An 18,355-nucleotide genomic window follows, 5' to 3' on the forward strand; every position below is an offset into this window, starting at 1 on the left:
TCATCACTTTAATTATCTAAATTGCAGATATTTTGCAGCACATGATGTAAACAATGTATTAACACATAATCACAATATCTCTGTAATCAACTTGAACGTTAGATCCCTAGGTAAACACTTCGATGATGTTAGTGCCTTGATTGAAACTATTGACAACAAATTCTCTTTTATTATACTTACTGAAACATGGTTGAAAGAGGATACTACTCAACTCTTTAACATGCCTAACTACTCGGCAATTCACAACTGTCGTCAACTTCAGAGAGGTGGTGGCACTGCTCTTTACTACCACCATGAACTAACATGCTTAAAAGAAATTAGAACCAGAGACTGCTGTGGGGAGTATATCTTCGCCAGCTTCAGAGTCAAGGGTGCCGAGTCTGTCCTGTCTGTGGGTGCAGTCTATAGAATTCCCGACACTGATGTGTCCGAATTCAACTCAAACCTTAGAAATCTAATACTAGATAACAGACTGAACAAAAACCATCTAATTATCGCAGGGGACTTTAATATTGACCTCTGCGAGCCTGAACACCCTACTGCTGTTAGCTTCCTCAACTGTATGAATTCCTGCTTCCTCATACCCTTAATCACTAGACCTACTAGAATCACTGATAGTACTGCCACGACTCTAGATCACATCTGGACCAACATAACCTCTCCGCTTACTTCAGGTATAATCACCGATAGCACTAATGACCATTACCCCACATTTCTCTTCACTAACATTAACAAACCACCTCTAGAGACAAGGGAGTTAAGCTTTAGGCTGCACAATGAAACTGCTATAGACAATTTTATAACTGCTGCTGCTAATGTCAACTGGGAGTCCGAGTTAGGTAACATAGGGGACATCAACCTAGCAGTGCAATCTTTTCTTCAAAAAACTCTCAGCCTTTATAACACCCACTGTCCTATGCTTACGAAACAAGTCACAACCAAAAGGCTTAACAATTCTTGGCTTACAAAGGGAATACTTAAATCCATTAACAAAAAACATGACCTTGAGAAGAAGTATAGGTTAGGAACCGTCTCCAAAGAATTCTCAAAGAATTACTCGTTATTGCTATCTAAAATAATTAGACGAGCCAAAACTAAATACTACGAAGATAAATTTACCCAAATAAAGAGCAACATTAAAAAATCTTGGAGCACAATTTCACAAATATTGGGATCAAAGAAGATTTTAAATAACAAACCAACACTCCTGTCCAATAACGATGGTCAGCTTTCAGCCTCTGATTCTGCTATTGTGTTCAATAGGTTCTTCTCTTCCATTGAGTCATCCCTTGCAAATGATATTCCATCTTCCAGTACTGATGTTAAGGACTATCTTACAGGTAACTATCCACAGTCTCTGTACCTAAAGCCTACTAATTCCACTGACGTCAATGAGATAATCCTTTCCCTTAAAACCAAGTCTAGTGCCCTTGAGGAGATACCAACTCTTATTTACAAAAAAGCCTCCAGATCTTTAGCTCCTGCTATTGCATTTCTCTTCAACAAGTCACTTGAACTCCAAACCTTTCCAGATATTGTAAAAAAAAAGCGAGAGTAACCCCTGTCCACAAATGTGGTGATCTCACAGATGTTAACAACTACAGACCTATATCAATCCTGCCTAACTTGTCAAAATTTTTTGAAAAACTAATCTACAAGCAGCTTTACTCTTATCTAGCCAAACACAATATACTTAGCCCTTGCCAATATGGCTTCAGACCCAAAAAAGCACTAACGATGCACTTATTAGTATGCTTAACTCGATTCATGCAGCTCTTGATAACAATGAGTTCCCTGTTGGGTTATTTGTGGACCTGCGTAAGGCTTTTGACACTGTCAACCACCAAAACCTTCTTCTTAAATTACATCATTATGGAGTCAGAGGACACTCCCTGCAATACCTCAAATCTTACCTTACTGACAGGCTCCAGTATGTTTCTGTGAATAATTCAATTTCTCCCACCCTACCCATCAACATTGGTGTTCCTCAGGGCAGCATACTTGGCCCTCTCCTCTTTCTCATCTACATTAATGACCTTCCAAATGCCTCCCAACACCTCAAACCAATTCTATTTGCTGACGACACAACCTTCATTTACTCCAGTCCTGACCCCCCTTGCTCTAAATGCCACAGTAAATACTGAGCTAAATAAAGTCCATCTTTGGCTAACGGCCAACAAACTCACCCTTAACATTGACAAAACCTTTTATATTCTGTTTGGCAATAAATCCTCTAATCAAATAAATCTCAAAATAAACAATACCCAAATTTGTAACAAATTAGATGGCAAATTCCTTGGCATTCTCATTGACCACAAGCTGAATTTCCAGGGACACATTCTAAATATATCAAAAAAAGTTGCAAAAACTGTTGGCATTCTTTCTAAGATCAGATATTATGTACCACGCCCTGCCCTGGTGACTCTCTATTACTCCCTTATCTATCCATATCTCAACTATGGTATTTGTGCTTGGGGCTCTACTACCCAAAATCATTTACGTCCTCTAATTACTCAACACAAAGCTGCTATTAGGACATTATCCAACTCTGGCCCCAGACAGCACTCGGTACCCCTACTCAAATCTCTGAATATGTTAGACATTAAGTCACTGCACATTCTCTCATGTGTATTATACATATATAAAACGCTAAACTGTAATGCCAATCCTGATCTCAAAAGCTTCATTGAAGGTTGTAACAGAACCCATGAGCACCACACCAGAAACAAATACAGTTTTGATATTCCAAGAGTACGACTTAATCAAACTAGAAATGCTTTACAAATCAAGGGACCCAGAATGTGGAATGACCTTCCCAACCATGTTAAAGACTGTACCTCTCTCAACCAGTTTAAGATAAAAACGAAGCTATACCTAATAAATTCCCTGTAACCTACCTTACCCCTCAATTGTCAACCCTTGTCTGTTATTTTAAACACCGCTGTTTGTCGACCTAATTATATTAGTGCTGCTTTTTCAGCCATGTTCCCCCATTTTATTACTATTTTTATTTGTTCTCAACACATTTTATACTTTAAACTCAATTAGTATTAAGTTTTAGTCATTAATGTTTTTCCTGCCCGAAACGCTTTGCGTAATAGTGGCTTTAGGCATTGTATGTACTAGCTCTATCTATAAACCTAGCAATTTTTATAAAAATCTCTTGTATGTATGTACCTTACTTGAATAAACATCTATTTATTTATTAATTATTTATACTAAAAATTATCTGTTAGATTAAGGACCTGCCCGCAACGCTGCGCGTACTAGTGGCTTTACAAGATTGTAAATACTGTACTATGTATTCTAACAAACCCAATGTACCTTCTTGTATATAAATAAATAAATAAATAAATAAATAATATTTTCATGGGTGTTGTTAGTGTAAGCCTCAAGTGTCTTCAGGACTTTTTTTTTTTTTTTTTTTTTTTTTTTTTTGAGATATATACAAGAGTTGTTACATTCTTGTACAGCCACTAGTACGCGTAGCGTTTCGGGCAAGTCCTTAATCCTATGGTCCCTGGAATACGATCCCCTGCCGCGAAGAATCGTTTTTTCATCCAAGTACACATTTTACTGTTGCGTTAAACACAGGCTACAGTTAAGGAATTGCGCCCAGTAAATCCTCCCCGGCCAGGATACGAACCCATGACATAGCGCTCGCGGAACGCCAGGCGAGTGTCTTACCACTACACCACGGAGACTATAGTGTTCCTCTGGCGGAATAATGACCTGGAAATGTTTACTCATCAACTTACGTATATGTTCTCCCTTGATGACTGTGTCAACATCTTCATCCTGGCAACATAGTGCGTCTGTTTACCACAGCCTCTACCCCAGGGTAGAGGCTGTGGTAAACAGACGGAACAAGCCTATCTGTTGTTCTCACTCAAGGTAAGATTTTCTAAATAATACCCACAAAGGACTCCTCATTGATAGCACTATGTTACCAGGATGAAGATGTTGACACAGTCATCAAGCCTATCTAGCCTAGCCATCAAGCTAGTCTAGCTAGCCATCAAGCCAGTCTAGCCTATCTATCTATCTGAACTAGCCTATCCTTACTCGGTGTTCTCTCAATGTCTAAGTACTTGTTCATTCTTTTCTGTTTTCTTGTTTTCCTGTTCCTTTCCCTTCCTGAGAACAAGCTTTCCTTAGCTGAGGGCCAAGAACTCCGTCCTTCCCTTGGTTGGTTGGGACTCGCAGAAGTCAGCCCTCAGTGACTTATTCTCCTATGTCCTATATGTGTGGAGAGAAGGTCCCCCTAAGACAGCCTAACCCTGCTACAAGGGTGAACAGATGCACAAGTCAAGTGGCCTCCAGGTTTTACAGGTAACGCATGGGCCACTGGACCGTTCCACTTGTTGAAGTGGCGGAGTGAGAAGAGTAAGAGAAAGTGGGGATGATAAGTCTTATAACTAGGAGTGTACAGGTGCTCTGTACAAAGGTGGCATCTTTGTAATGTTGGCGGCTGTTGCCCTCCTGTTGGCGAGGGCATATGGTAGTGACGGTTGGGCCAGGCCCTGGTGCTGTGGGGTGGGGGGGGGTGTAGCCCACTAACCTCACACCTCACCTTCCTCACACCTCATACACCTCACGTGCTGTTTATATAGTGCCACAGGTGTGTCTATTCATGCCACGAACACCTGTGGAGGCCCACACCTGTGAACCATGCTGCTCTCTCTCTCTCTCTCTCTCTCTCTCTCTCTCTCTCTCTCTCTCTCTCTCTCTCTCTCTCTCTCTCTCTCTCTCTCTCTCTCTCTCTCTCTCTCTCTCTCTCTCTCTCTCTCTCTCTCTCTCTCTCTCTCTCTCTCTCTCTCTCTCTCTCTCTCTCTCTCTCTCTCTCTCTCTCTCTCTCTCTCTCTCTCTCTCTCTCTCTCTCTCTCTCTCTCTCTCTCTCTCTCTCTCTCTCTCTCTCTCTCTCTCTCTCTCTCTCTCTCTCTCTCTCTCTCTCTCTCTCTCTCTCTCTCTCTCTCTCTCTCTCTCTCTCTCTCTCTCTCTCTCTCTCTCTCTCTCTCTCTCTCTCTCTCTCTCTCTCTCTCTCTCTCTCTCTCTCTCTCTCTCTCTCTCTCTCTCTCTCTCTCTCTCTCTCTCTCTCTCTCTCTCTCTCTCTCTCTCTCTCTCTCTCTCTCTCTCTCTCTCTCTCTCTCTCTCTCTCTCTCTCTCTCTCTCTCTCTCTCTCTCTCTCTCTCTCTCTCTCTCTCTCTCTCTCTCTCTCTCTCTCTCTCTCTCTCTCTCTCTCTCTCTCTCTCTCTCTCTCTCTCTCTCTCTCTCTCTCTCTCTCTCTCTCTCTCTCTCTCTCTCTCTCTCTCTCTCTCTCTCTCTCTCTCTCTCTCTCTCTCTCTCTCTCTCTCTCTCTCTCTCTCTCTCTCTCTCTCTCTCTCTCTCTCTCTCTCTCTCTCTCTCTCTCTCTCTCTCTCTCTCTCTCTCTCTCTCTCTCTCTCTCTCTCTCTCTCTCTCTCTCTCTCTCTCTCTCTCTCTCTCTCTCTCTCTCTCTCTCTCTCTCTCTCTCTCTCTCTCTCTCTCTCTCTCTCTCTCTCTCTCTCTCTCTCTCTCTCTCTCTCTCTCTCTCTCTCTCTCTCTCTCTCTCTCTCTCTCTCTCTCTCTCTCTCTCTCTCTCTCTCTCTCTCTCTCTCTCTCTCTCTCTCTCTCTCTCTCTCTCTCTCTCTCTCTCTCTCTCTCTCTCTCTCTCTCTCTCTCTCTCTCTCTCTCTCTCTCTCTCTCTCTCTCTCTCTCTCTCTCTCTCTCTCTCTCTCTCTCTCTCTCTCTCTCTCTCTCTCTCTCTCTCTCTCTCTCTCTCTCTCTCTCTCTCTCTCTCTCTCTCTCTCTCTCTCTCTCTCTCTCTCTCTCTCTCTCTCTCTCTCTCTCTCTCTCTCTCTCTCTCTCTCTCTCTCTCTCTCTCTCTCTCTCTCTCTCTCTCTCTCTCTCTCTCTCTCTCTCTCTCTCTCTCATAACCAAGATTGGGGTTCATAAGGGCTGTCATATGATTTACCTGGTGAAACTACAAGCAAGAGCTGTTATCCTGCCTCAGCTCATCTGAAGCCTACTCCTAGAAACTTATTTATTTCATGAAGATGTACTTTGAAACTATCACATAGGGAACTATCATGAAGGAACTATCTTATACGGAACCTGGTGAAACTGCAAACAAGAGCTGTAATCCTACCTAAGCTCCTACTAAATCTAGATCTTACTTACCCAGTTAGAAAACTGAAGCTCTAACTAGAGACCCGGTTATTTTACGAGCCTGTCATATGCATCCGTAGGAATGAACTATATTCACTAACAACATTGAGTAACAATCATATAGGAACAGGATGAGCCTGTAGCCAGAAAAATGATCTGCATATCAAGGCTCCCAAATGTAGAATGATCTTCAAATGTCAGAAAATACTCTCCTTCTCTCAACTAGTGTAAAAGAGAAAACTAAGATCTACTTGATAAACTCTGACGTAATCTAGCCTTACATATATTTATTTATTTATTTATTTATATACAAGAAGGTACATTGGGTTTGTGAGGATACATAGCATGGTGTTTACAATCTTGTAAAGCCACTAGTACGCGCAGCGTTGAGGGCGGGAAACGAACACATCCTAAATGTCAACCTGTGTTTAATGTTACTGAACTTTCATTACTGAACCTCTACCACTGACGTTATCTGTCATGGGAAAAATCAATAACAAAACGTGTGCCTTCTCTGTATACAATTTTTTTATCTACACAGTCTTCTGTTTATGCTGTAACGTAAAATTCAAATATTTGATCTGTTGCAATCATGGTGTAATAATTGTCATTATATTTCTATACTTCAATTCATTATTCAACAAGCCACAATGTAGGACTGAGAACAGGATAGGCTTCTTCCCCCACACAGGGTCACTACCTCATGGAACCGCCTACCCGCCCGAGCCCTGAATGCTAAAACTAAGTTAACATCTAAAGTCAAACTGGAAATGCTCATCAGGACAAATGGGGGAACCTTCGACAAGCCGCCGGCTTCCTGTCCTCGTCGAGGCCACTTGAGTGTCAGTGGCCCTCAGGTAAATTTAGATAAAATATTATTGAACTACGCCGGTAACGCCATGCGGGTGAGTGACTAAGAATGTACAAATACCTATATTATATAATGTCGCAAATCCATTGTTCCTTCTTGTAAATAAGTTATTATTATTATTATTATTGGTCTCATTCAGTTTCCCCCCCATGTTATGACTAATATATATATATATATATATATATATATATATATATATATATATATATATATATATATATATATATATATATATATATATATATATATATATATATATATATATATGTCGTACCTAGTAGCCAGAACTCACTTCTCAGCCTACTATGCAAGGCCCGATTTGCCTAATATTATATCCTATATATTTGCCTAATGTATATATCTCAAAAAAAAAAAATATTAATCTTGTCTAAATTACCAAAAACTGTCAACGCAATCAATCAGAGCTTTAATATACCAATGTGCTTTAATATACTTACTAATCTCTCCCATCTCATTTTTCTTTTTTCTTGCAATGTATCTGGTATCATTTTATTAATTCTGCTGGAATTTACCTACATAAAATTATCTGTTAGATTAAGGACCTGCCCGCAACGTTGCGCGTACTAGTGGCTTTACAAGATTGTAAATACCATGCTATGTATTCTCACAAAGGAATAATGCAGTAGAATATGCACTCAATATAACAACCATGATATCAGATGATATCAAAGAATATAATGGTAAAGTTATATGGCTTAGGTACATATATTGGGGGATTGGGTAGCACTAGATAGAGTGCGTACGAGTTAAAGCACTGTAAACGCCACAACTCTGCTGGGTCTTAAAATACATAGAAAAAATCCTCCGAGCCAATGTTGGGACCTTTGAGAAGCCGCCGGCTTACTGTCCTCGTCGAAGCCACTAGTATTAGTGGCCCTCAGGTATATTCAGATAGATAATCGTAACGTAATCTGACGTAATCTACTCAGCCCTTGACAAAAAAGAGTTTCCGATTGAACTCTTCATTGACCTAAGAAAAGCCTTTGATACTGTTAACCACAACTACCTCTTACTTAAACTCCAGCATTATGGAATCCGAGGCCTTGCCCTGGACTATATCCGATCCTATCTTAGTGACAGACACCAATATGTAACCATCAATCATACAACCTCTTCCACTCTAAATGTTTAAATCCCTTAACTTGCTAAATATTAACTCCCTCCACACATTCTCTTGTGTCAACTACATTTCCAACTCTAGCCCCAGACATCACTCGGTACCCCTACTCAAATCTCTGAATATGTTAGATATTAAGTCACTGCGCATTCTCTCATGTGTATTATACATATATAAAACACTGAACTGTAATGCCAATCCTGACCTCAAAAGCGTCATAGAAGGTTGTAACAGAACCCATGAGCACCACACCAGAAACAAATACAGTTTTGATATTCCAAGAGTACGACTTAATCAAACTAGAAATGCTCTACAAATCAAGGGACCCAGAATGTGGAATGACCTTCCCAACCATGTTAAAGACTGTACCTCTCTCAACCAGTTTAAGATAAAAACTAAACACTACCTAATAAATTCCCTGTAACCTACCTTACCCCTCTGTTGTCAACCCATGTCTGTTATTTTAAACACCGCTGTTTGTCGACCTAATTATATTAGTGCTGCTTTTTCAGCCATGTTCCCCCTTTTTTATCTTTATTTTTATTTGTTCTCAACACATTTTTATTCTTTATACTCAATTAGTATTAAGTTTTTAGTCATTAATGTTTTTCCTGCCCGAAACGCTTTGCCTAATAGTGGCTTTAGGCATTGTATGTACTACCTCCATCTTTAAATCGATCAATTTATGTAAAATCTCTTATATGTACGTACCTTACCTGAATAAACATTTTATTTTATTTTATTTGTATTTATTTAGAAAACCCTATTCTTAAACGCACATCCTGCTCTGAAACTCTCCCTGGACAGATGTAATAGGACCCATTATCACCACACCAGAAATAAATATCTCTTTGATATCCCCAGAGTCAAGCTTAATCTGCGTAAACACTCTTTGCAAATAAAGGGACTCAGTCTATGGAACTCACTACCTAATGAATTGAAAAGCTGTCAAACTTTTGCCTTATTTAAAAGCAAAACCAAAAAGTACCTAATTTCATCTTCTTAGTTTCCTACACTGAGCTTTAAATTTGCTCTTTATCTAGTGTTACCCAATCTCCCAATCTTTATGTACTTAACCCAAACAACTTTATCATTGTGTTCATTGCTGTTTTCTTTTATGTGCTAGCCATATGCTGTATTGTGCCTGCTAAGTTTTGTTAAATTACCCTTCAAGCTGTCATTGTAATCACTCTGAGCTACCTATGTGCTTTAATATACCTACAATTTTTCTCTCATCTTTTAATTTTTTTCTTGCTATGTAACTGTTATCATTCTTATAAATTTTTCAAGTATTTACCTACTTAAAATTTTCTTAGATTATAAGGACCTGCCCGAAACGCTGCACGTACTAGTGGCTTTACAAGATTGTAAATACCATACTATGTATCCTCACAATCCCAATGTACCTTCTTGTATATAAATAAATAAATAAATAAATAAGTATAACCTTGCATAATAAAGTGTACACCAATAAGTAAATATAGTGGTAGTGGCTTGGCTCTTTCTCCTGATGCTTCCCCGTCACCTTGGCTGGTGGGTGCTGTAGCTGCCCCGGACCCACTACCACAACAAGAGGAGCATGGCGGGAGACCAGCAGCCGCAGGGTGACGCTATGGAGGCCTCGGAGGACGTGGGGGTGGACGCTGACGAGGAGAAGGGCTCGGGCCTCAGGCTGCCCCTGGCCAGGGTCAAGAAGATCATGAAGGCTGATCCCGACCTGAACCTGGCCAGCCAAGATGCTGTCTATCTCATAACCAAGGCTACGGTCAGTCCACCACCGCGAATTGTCCCTCATTTATTTAATTATTTATTTATATACAAGAAGGTACATTGAGGTTAACAGAGAACATAGAAATTACGTTGAAGTTTACATTCTTGTAAAGCCACAAGCAATTACGTTGAAGTTTACATTCTTGTAAAGCCACTAGCACGCATAGCGTTTTGGGCAAGTCCTTAAACTAACAATTCACAGATAACTCATTATCTGACATATTTTGCTGTGACCTGTAACTTAAAGACCAATCATGAGGACCGTGGCTGTAACAAACATAAAACTCTCACATTACACATGGAATAAGTGAAGATATTTTGGACAGTCCTGAACCATTTATTTATTTATTAACAAGAAGGTACAATGGGTTGGTGAGATTACATAATACTGGTAAATCCACAAGGGCCGTGATGAGGGTTTGAACTTACGCCCAGGATGATCCCAGACGCTGCCTTAGTTGACTAGGTTACGACACTGTCATAAGTTCGAGCCCTCATCACGGCCCTTGTGAATTTGTTCATTTGATGTTTCACGCTATTGTGATTTCTATGTGTATAATACTGGTATTTTTACATTCGGGCAAAGCCACTAACACACAGTGTTTCGGGCATTATTAAGTTCACCAGATCCTAATTCAGGATGGTCTCAAATAATACTTCCTTAAATGTTTAATGCTAGTGCAGTGTTTTTAGTTAATCTAGATGGGCCAACACGCTCACAGCGGTGAATACAAGTGGCAGCGGCTGCAAGCTGAACAAGTACTGTTATACAGTACAGTGGTCTCTTTCTACAACTTCTATCAACATTATGTAATAGTCTCTGTCATCCTTAACCCTCGTGCTGCTCAGCTATTAAGTATCCCCTATTTTTCTATTCATTTGTTATTTTCCTTGAATGTTCTCATTTTTGTTAGCTTCTCTTTATAGCATTAAGTGTTTTACTCACACCTTTGGTTAAGATTTTTTCTATATTATCTTAAGTATTGCCCGAAACACTTTGCATAATAGTGGCTTTGTTAGTATGTGTAACTCCTGTCTGTACAATTGTACATTACATGTACAATTGTACATGTTCTTTGTACACATATTCTTTTGAATAAATATAACTTATTATTATTATTATTATTATTCTAATTATTATTATTAATAATAATAATTATAATAATAATAATATAAGCCACAGTGTAGGACAGAAACTGGAGAAAACAGCCCCTCTCCTGTGCCGGTAAGTTCACTATGGGATCACCATAGCCTGTGGTATTTGGAACTTTTTGTTCAGAGTAGCTGAATCTAAAACAACAACAAACAATAAGGAGATGCTTTTTCTTCCATCGATTTATAAAACCCCCTAGAGCTGCCTACCCACTGAAGCCACAAATGTCATGACATTACAATACTTCAGTTCAAAATGCAGTTAAAAAAATCCTCAGGAACAACAGCAGGACCTTCGATAAGCTGCCAGCTTCCTGTCCCCATCAAGGCCACGAGAGAGAGAGAGAGAGAGACATTGGTCCTCAGGTAAATTCAAGTGGAGATGGTTCACCAGTTGGTTTTGAAGCATACCTAGCCTAACTTAACCCAACATAACTTATCCCTTACTTATCTTATCTTATCATAACTTGTTGGGGGGCCTCGTAGCCTGGTGGATAGCGCGCAGGACTCGTAATTCTGTGGCGCGGGTTCGATTCCCGCACGAGGCAGAAACAAATGGGCAAACTTTCTTTCACCCTGAATGCCCCTGTTACCTAACAGTAAATAGGTACCTGGGTGTTAGTCAGCTGTCACGGGCTGCTTCCTGGGGGGTGGAGGCCTGGTCGAGGACCGGGCCGCGGGGACACTAAAGCCCCGAAATCATCTCAAGATAACCTCAAGATAGATCCCAACCTATCCTAACCCTACCCGTCCTAACCCTACCCGTCCTAACCCTACCCGTCCTAACCCTACCCGTCCTAACCCTACCCGTCCTAACCCTACCCGTCCTAACCCTACCCGTCCTAACCCTACCCGTCCTAACCCTACCCATCCTAACCCTACCCGTCCTAACCCTACCCGTCCTAACCCTACCCGTCCTAACCCTACCCGTCCTAACCCTACCCGTCCTAACCCTACCCGTCCTAACCCTACCCGTCCTAACCCTACCCGTCCTAACCCTACCCGTCCTAACCCTACCTATCCTAACCCTATCCATCCTAACCCTATCCATCCTAACCCTATCCATCTAACCCTACCCATCCTAACCCTACCCATCCCAACATAAGCTAACCCAGCCTTACCTAACTGTATACAGTACAGTATGTGATTTTATCATTTGGAAAGTGAGTCTAGTCAAAATCCTTGTGTACTAGTTGACCAAACAGCAGCTGCAGCAACTCCTATTCTTATGATATTATTATGCAAATGGCAAAAGCAAGTAAAGGTTGTATGTGAGTGGCCAAAATAAATACCTATACAGGTATATTATAAACTTCAGTTCAACTATCTGTACCCAGAAGGATTTTTTGTGAATTAAAAATATATATCTTGAGATGATATACTTTCTTAGAGTGCAAAATGTTAAAGATGCCTTTCCTAATCTAAGGAGCACAGGACTGTTTGGATACAAGGCAATAAGATATTGTATTGCTGTGTATTTTGACACTATTGATGCTGGATGAGACACAGCTCTTCTATGCTAACTATTTTCCGGATGGTTACATTTTTGCTCTTTCCAATGATATTAATATGTTTTGGTTCATAAGTGTAAATGCCGCTCTTCTCATCAAAGACCTCGATGGTAACGTGCTCGCCCTAGAAGCCTGGCAAAATGATGTGTATTACTCTGTTAGTATGATTAAGAAGCACTGTTTGGTCTGGTCAGTAACTGGTCATGTTGAGAGCCTCGCTCTCAACACGGCCTCACCAGATTCCTTGTTTCCAACAATAATAATTCATTGTGTCGGGGAACAGGCAGCCAGTTTATACATACAATACATGTTAGGCTTATATCGATGTCCCTGTCAGGGTCGAATTACTGACTCTTCACAGGATGCAACCCCACAACAAGCTGACTAACTCTTGGGTACCTATTTACTATTAGGTATACGGGAGCATTAGGTGATAGGAAATGCACCCAACCATTTCTGTCCCGCCCAGAATCTGAACCCGGAATTCTCGATTGTGAGTTGAGAACGAACCCGACTATACTATCGGGACCCTAAATATAATAATAATAATAATAATAATCTTTATTTAGGTAAAGGTACATACATAAAGAGATTTTACAAAGTTTGTTGGCTTTATAAATAGAGCTAGTACATACAATGCCTAAAGCCACTATTACGCAAAGCGTTTCGGGCATATATGACTGATCCTCCTGTTAAGATGTGTCATATATTAAAAACCAAATATGTAAATATGTACTTTTTGTAACTGTGTGCTCCATAGTTCAACCATTGATGTCCTAAGCAATTAGATGTAGAATTTGGTACTATTCACTTTATTTAAAAAAAAAAGCTAAAACCAAACTTAAATATTCCTAGGCCTAGTATAGCACACATGTACTATATTAGGCCTCATATAGCATTTATTAGGCCTAAGAAGGGTAGGTTAGTTAAGTTAGTCTTTGCAACGTACTGTAAATAGAAAATCTAATCTAGTTTGTCCAAATTCAGTAGTACTGATTTCTACCCTCTACTTGCGTTGTACGCTGGTATATATACTATATACCATATGGTACAGTATATGTACCGTACTGTATACAGTAATTTGTACTATATTATAGTCCTCATTGTTGTTATAAGTACAGTACTCCTGAAACAGGAGGATGGGCTGAAAAATAATATACCAGGTGCTACTACAGTATTCACAAATTTTTCTGTAATCTTAACCCATTTTATTAACTTGAAATTCATTTTTTGTTATGAATAAGCTTAGTTGCAAGGGTTTGGCGTGGTTGCAAACAGAAACCTGTATTTAGGCTTATCAAGGTCCACACCCACTAGGCCAATTATACTGGGTATAAATTGGATAAGTTTATATTAGGAAAGCCCTGCCTAAATACTGGTTTGGCAACAGGGTTGTTGATTTTTAGAACCAATTACCACATAACACATTAGAAGTAGGATCCCTTGATTGTTTCAAGCATAGGTTAGACATATATATTATAACAGTTTGGAGTAGTCTCCAATCACTGCTGCTACCACCTTACCTGAGGTTACCTTGAGGTGCTTCCGGGGCTCAGTGTCCCTGCGGCCCGGTCGTCGACCAAGCCTCCTGGTTGCTGGACTGGTCAACCAGGCTGTTGGATGCGGCTGCTTGCAGCCTGACATATGAGTCACAGCCTGGTTGATCAGGTATCCTTTGGAGGTGCTAGGATAATATTCCAGGATAATATTCTGAAACCAGGATAATATTCTGATACCAGGATAATATTCTGAAATAACGTCCCCACTTTTAACACTTACCGTAATGTTGCTCTTAACTTCTAACTCGTTAGGCTATAATAATTGTTAAATAACACCCCAGAGAACTGTCCGAGTCTGCCCTTGCAGCAGGTAATGCTCAGGCAAGTCAACAGGGGAATACGGGGGAAGAAATGAACCAATGATGTTAAATTAACTTTATGATTCTTACAGCACTGGATGGTATTTGAACAGGTTACTCAAACAGTTAATTAATGCTTCCACCACTTCTCCTGCATTTGGGGTAATTAAGCTAATTGACTCGGGAGAAGACCAGTCAATTAATACAGAGTATCCAGGAACTTTGGTATTTAAATATGTAAATGGAGAATGGAATTTTTTTAACTACTTGATTCAAGGCAAGGGGAATATATTGACTCAAAGATACTCGTAAGATTGCAGGTAATGTCCTAAACAACTCGGGGTCTATGATTCAGAATAATTAAGGTAAAGCATAAAAAATACATCAGAGAAATAATTAAACCATCTTTATTAAAATAAATGCAAATTAAGTGAACCCTAGGCTAATGAAATCCTATCCCTGAGGCAATGGAAATGGAACCACAAATTGTACAAGCAACTGAAACAGCACTTTACTGCATCCTGCTCCCAAGCCGGTGGTGTGGCTTGCCCCAAGTTGAGCCAATACCTCGTGGTACACGCCCTGCTCACACTGTTCCGACCATGCTCATTTCGCAAGCAGGCGAGCTACCTTTCTGTACCATTCTTTCAGACCACCATAGGCCTGGATAGGCTTTATTAAACATAACTCTAAAACCAACAATCTGTTATCTAGAAACTGCTCAGTAGAACAATGCTGGCAATTTACTTGCACAATGAGACAGGTAATAAATCCTCTCTAAGTGAAATATATAATACATGATTATATCTATACTATGGTACCACTGGTGGTACCTTTAGGTAATAAATCCTTTCTACATGAAATATATAATATATTACATATATTACAGTCTCCGTGGTGTAGTGGTAAGACACTCGCCTGGCGTTCCGCGAGCGCTATGTCATGGGTTCGTATCCTGGCCGGGGAGGATTTACTGGGCGCAATTCCTTAACTGTAGTCTCTGTTTAACGCAACAGTAAAATGTGTACTTGGATGAAAAAACGATTCTTCGCGGCAGGGGATCGTATTCCAGGGACCATAGGATTAAGGACTTGCCCGAAACGCTACGCGTACTAGTGGCTGTACAAGAATGTAACAACTCTTGTATATATCTCAAAAAAAAAAAAAAAAAAAAAAAAAAAATACATGATTATATCTATACATACTATGGTACCACCAGTGGTACCATTGTATAGATATAATGCTTCTTCTCTCTAATGATCTCTTGTTTTTCCTCTATTGTCATCCTCACATGCGCTTTCTTGCGTTGATCCTTACCACAGGCTTTCTTGGGACCCATGGTGAGATATATAATAACAACTTTTATGGTCAAATGGCCAAAAATCCAACAAAACATCATAAATCCTGGTGAAAAATTCAGGCGGGATAGTCACTGGGAGCGAGGCACTGGTAAACTGAGGGGCAATCGTCTTGTCACCACACGTTAGGTCAGCCTTGTATGCATATCATCACCCTCGACTTTCGAGGCAACGCTTGTATTCCGATGTAAATTTTCCAAGCAAATCCTGCTCGTATTCCGTAGAACTCGTATACAGGGACACTCGTATTCCGAGGTACCACTGTACCGTATATAGTGTTGCAGAACATTGTACTGCAGAACAAGGTACTGTATAGTGTTACAAAACATTGTATACAGTACCTTGAAAAAAGATATAGGTTACATCCGAAAATTTAGTTTTTAGTACATTTATTCATTCAGTATATTGGGTCTTTCCTTCACCATTATTATTATTATTACTGTATTATTATTATTAGTATTATTTACTGTACTGTGTATTTTTTAAGGTAACAATGTTTAATTAGAGTAATGTTATTCCAGGAACTGTTTGTTGAGAGCCTGGTGCAAGAGGCGTACCACTATACCTGTCAGGCTCGGAAAAAAACTGTGTCTAGAAGAGATGTTGATAACAGTATTGAAGCCATTGAGGCCCTGGCATTTTTGGATGGTGCATTGGAATGAAGGAACCTCATAGCAAAATTTACAAGATTATAGTTCTTACTTCCCTTTATTATATCACATGTACTGTATTAAAAACTAAATGTACCTATACAGTACTGTAAATTTATGGAAATTTGAATTCAGTATTAAAACAAAAGTGCCAGTGCTCATCACTGCTGATGCCATATTAATCGTGTATTACAGCTGTGTGTATCAGCAATTGTATGAATGAATAGTCAGCTGGAAGTCCAAGCACAGTACAAATAGAAGTAAATGAAGCTAGTGTGTGTGGATGGTATTCTGTGTAACGGCAGTAAACGAACACCTGCTGACTTTAACATTGTTCCTTGATTTGAGATTTAGCAAAACGTTATTTTTAGGATTTTAAACTTATTCTCATAAGTTTAAACCACTTGGACTGGATGGTAGAGTGATGATCTTGCTTTATGCAGGTTGGCGTTCAATCCTCGACCGTCCAAGTGGTTGGGCACCATAGCTTTTCCCCGTCTCATCCCAAATCTTTATCCTTACCCTTTCCAAATGCTATACTGTATAGTAGTAATGGTTTGACGCTTCCCCTGATAATTCCTTCATAAGTTTTATTTCTGTGTGTCCTTGGACTAGTCGGTAGAGTGATGGCCTCACTTCTTGGAGGTCAACATTGGATCCCCGAAGCTGCAAGTAGTTGCACATCGTCCCTTCACTGTCTTCATGCTCCATTTCCCACCTTGTCGCTCATATCCCTTCCAAGTGCTATATAGTCATAGTGACTAAAGTTTACAGGGAAAATTATTAATTGTTATGGAAGTTGACTTCTTTGTATTTAGCGTTAGATGGAATCAGTAGCAAGAGCAAATAAATTAGTTCTTTTAGCTTTGAAATGTGTCATCTTGAATTGTGTAGATGGCTCTGCCATTAATAGTATGCTTACATTAGCTGGCTTAGTACATAGTTTCAAAAGTTGATGGTTAAATATTGCAGCAAATATTTTAATGAATTGGTAATTTAGATTAATACTTAGTGTTGCCTGGATAACATTTGTATGATACTGCTGCATTTTATGCAGTATTTATGGCACAGTATTTTTATGCAGTATTTATAATTTAAACGTAGTTGTTTCACAAAGGAAGGTGTGATATTTTGACTGCTGAAGTGAAAGATTACTACTGTATGAAATGTAATGCATACATTGTCCCAGCGGGTTTTCTTCCTATTGGGGAGTGTTGTACATGCTGCTATGGCGGTATGGCCCTCACAGGATGAGTGGCGCTGCCCAATAAACTCGCCCCTTGGGACAAAATTTAAAAATTTTTAATTTACATTGATGGAAGGATTTTACGGATATAAATTTGTGCGACCTAACTATTGTAAACTTAACCATAAAATGTTTTATTCTAGCTTGTATATATATATCTTGGTGATCCCTCTAGAAGTAATTTGGAAACAAAGTAAAGTATTTTTATGTTTTCAGTCTTTTTTATTATCCTGTAATATATATATTTGTGTTTTATTACTTAGAAGAAGGAAGTGATAATTATTAAGTACAACAATTATTATAATAATAATAATATAATGAATTAATAATTATCACTTTTCCTTCTGCTTGGTCTTGAAGGAAGCCGGCCTTGGATGAATGAGGGCTGTGATGATCTGTCTGGAACCCGTAGGTGTGAGGCTCGGAAGTCCACCTCCAGGGACTCGTAATTACCTAAGTGTAGTTACAGGATGAGAGCTACGCTCGTGGTGTCCCGTCTTCCCAGCACTCTTTGTCATATAACACTTTGAAACTACTGACGGTCTTGGCCTCCACCACCTTCTCACTTAACTTGTTCCAACCGTCTACCACTCTATTTGCGAATGTGAATTTTCT

At 39.7% G+C, this 18,355-nt stretch overlaps 1 protein-coding gene across 1 annotated transcript; it reads left to right on the forward strand.

The window, feature by feature from the left end:
- The first annotated feature begins 9,732 nt into the window (after positions 1 to 9,732).
- On the forward strand, positions 9,733 to 17,951 carry PolE4 (DNA polymerase epsilon subunit 4). The gene is made up of 2 exons (XM_045758186.2): positions 9,733 to 9,960; positions 16,366 to 17,951. Exons 1-2 carry the CDS (start codon positions 9,775 to 9,777, stop codon positions 16,504 to 16,506), a joined length of 327 nt encoding a protein of 108 aa, XP_045614142.1. The 5' UTR covers positions 9,733 to 9,774; the 3' UTR covers positions 16,507 to 17,951.
- The last annotated feature ends 404 nt before the right edge of the window (positions 17,952 to 18,355 follow it).

The sequence above is a fragment of the Procambarus clarkii genome, chromosome 58 (assembly GCF_040958095.1).
Source record: "Procambarus clarkii isolate CNS0578487 chromosome 58, FALCON_Pclarkii_2.0, whole genome shotgun sequence".
In the NCBI taxonomy this organism is placed as follows: Eukaryota; Metazoa; Arthropoda; class Malacostraca; order Decapoda; family Cambaridae; genus Procambarus; species Procambarus clarkii.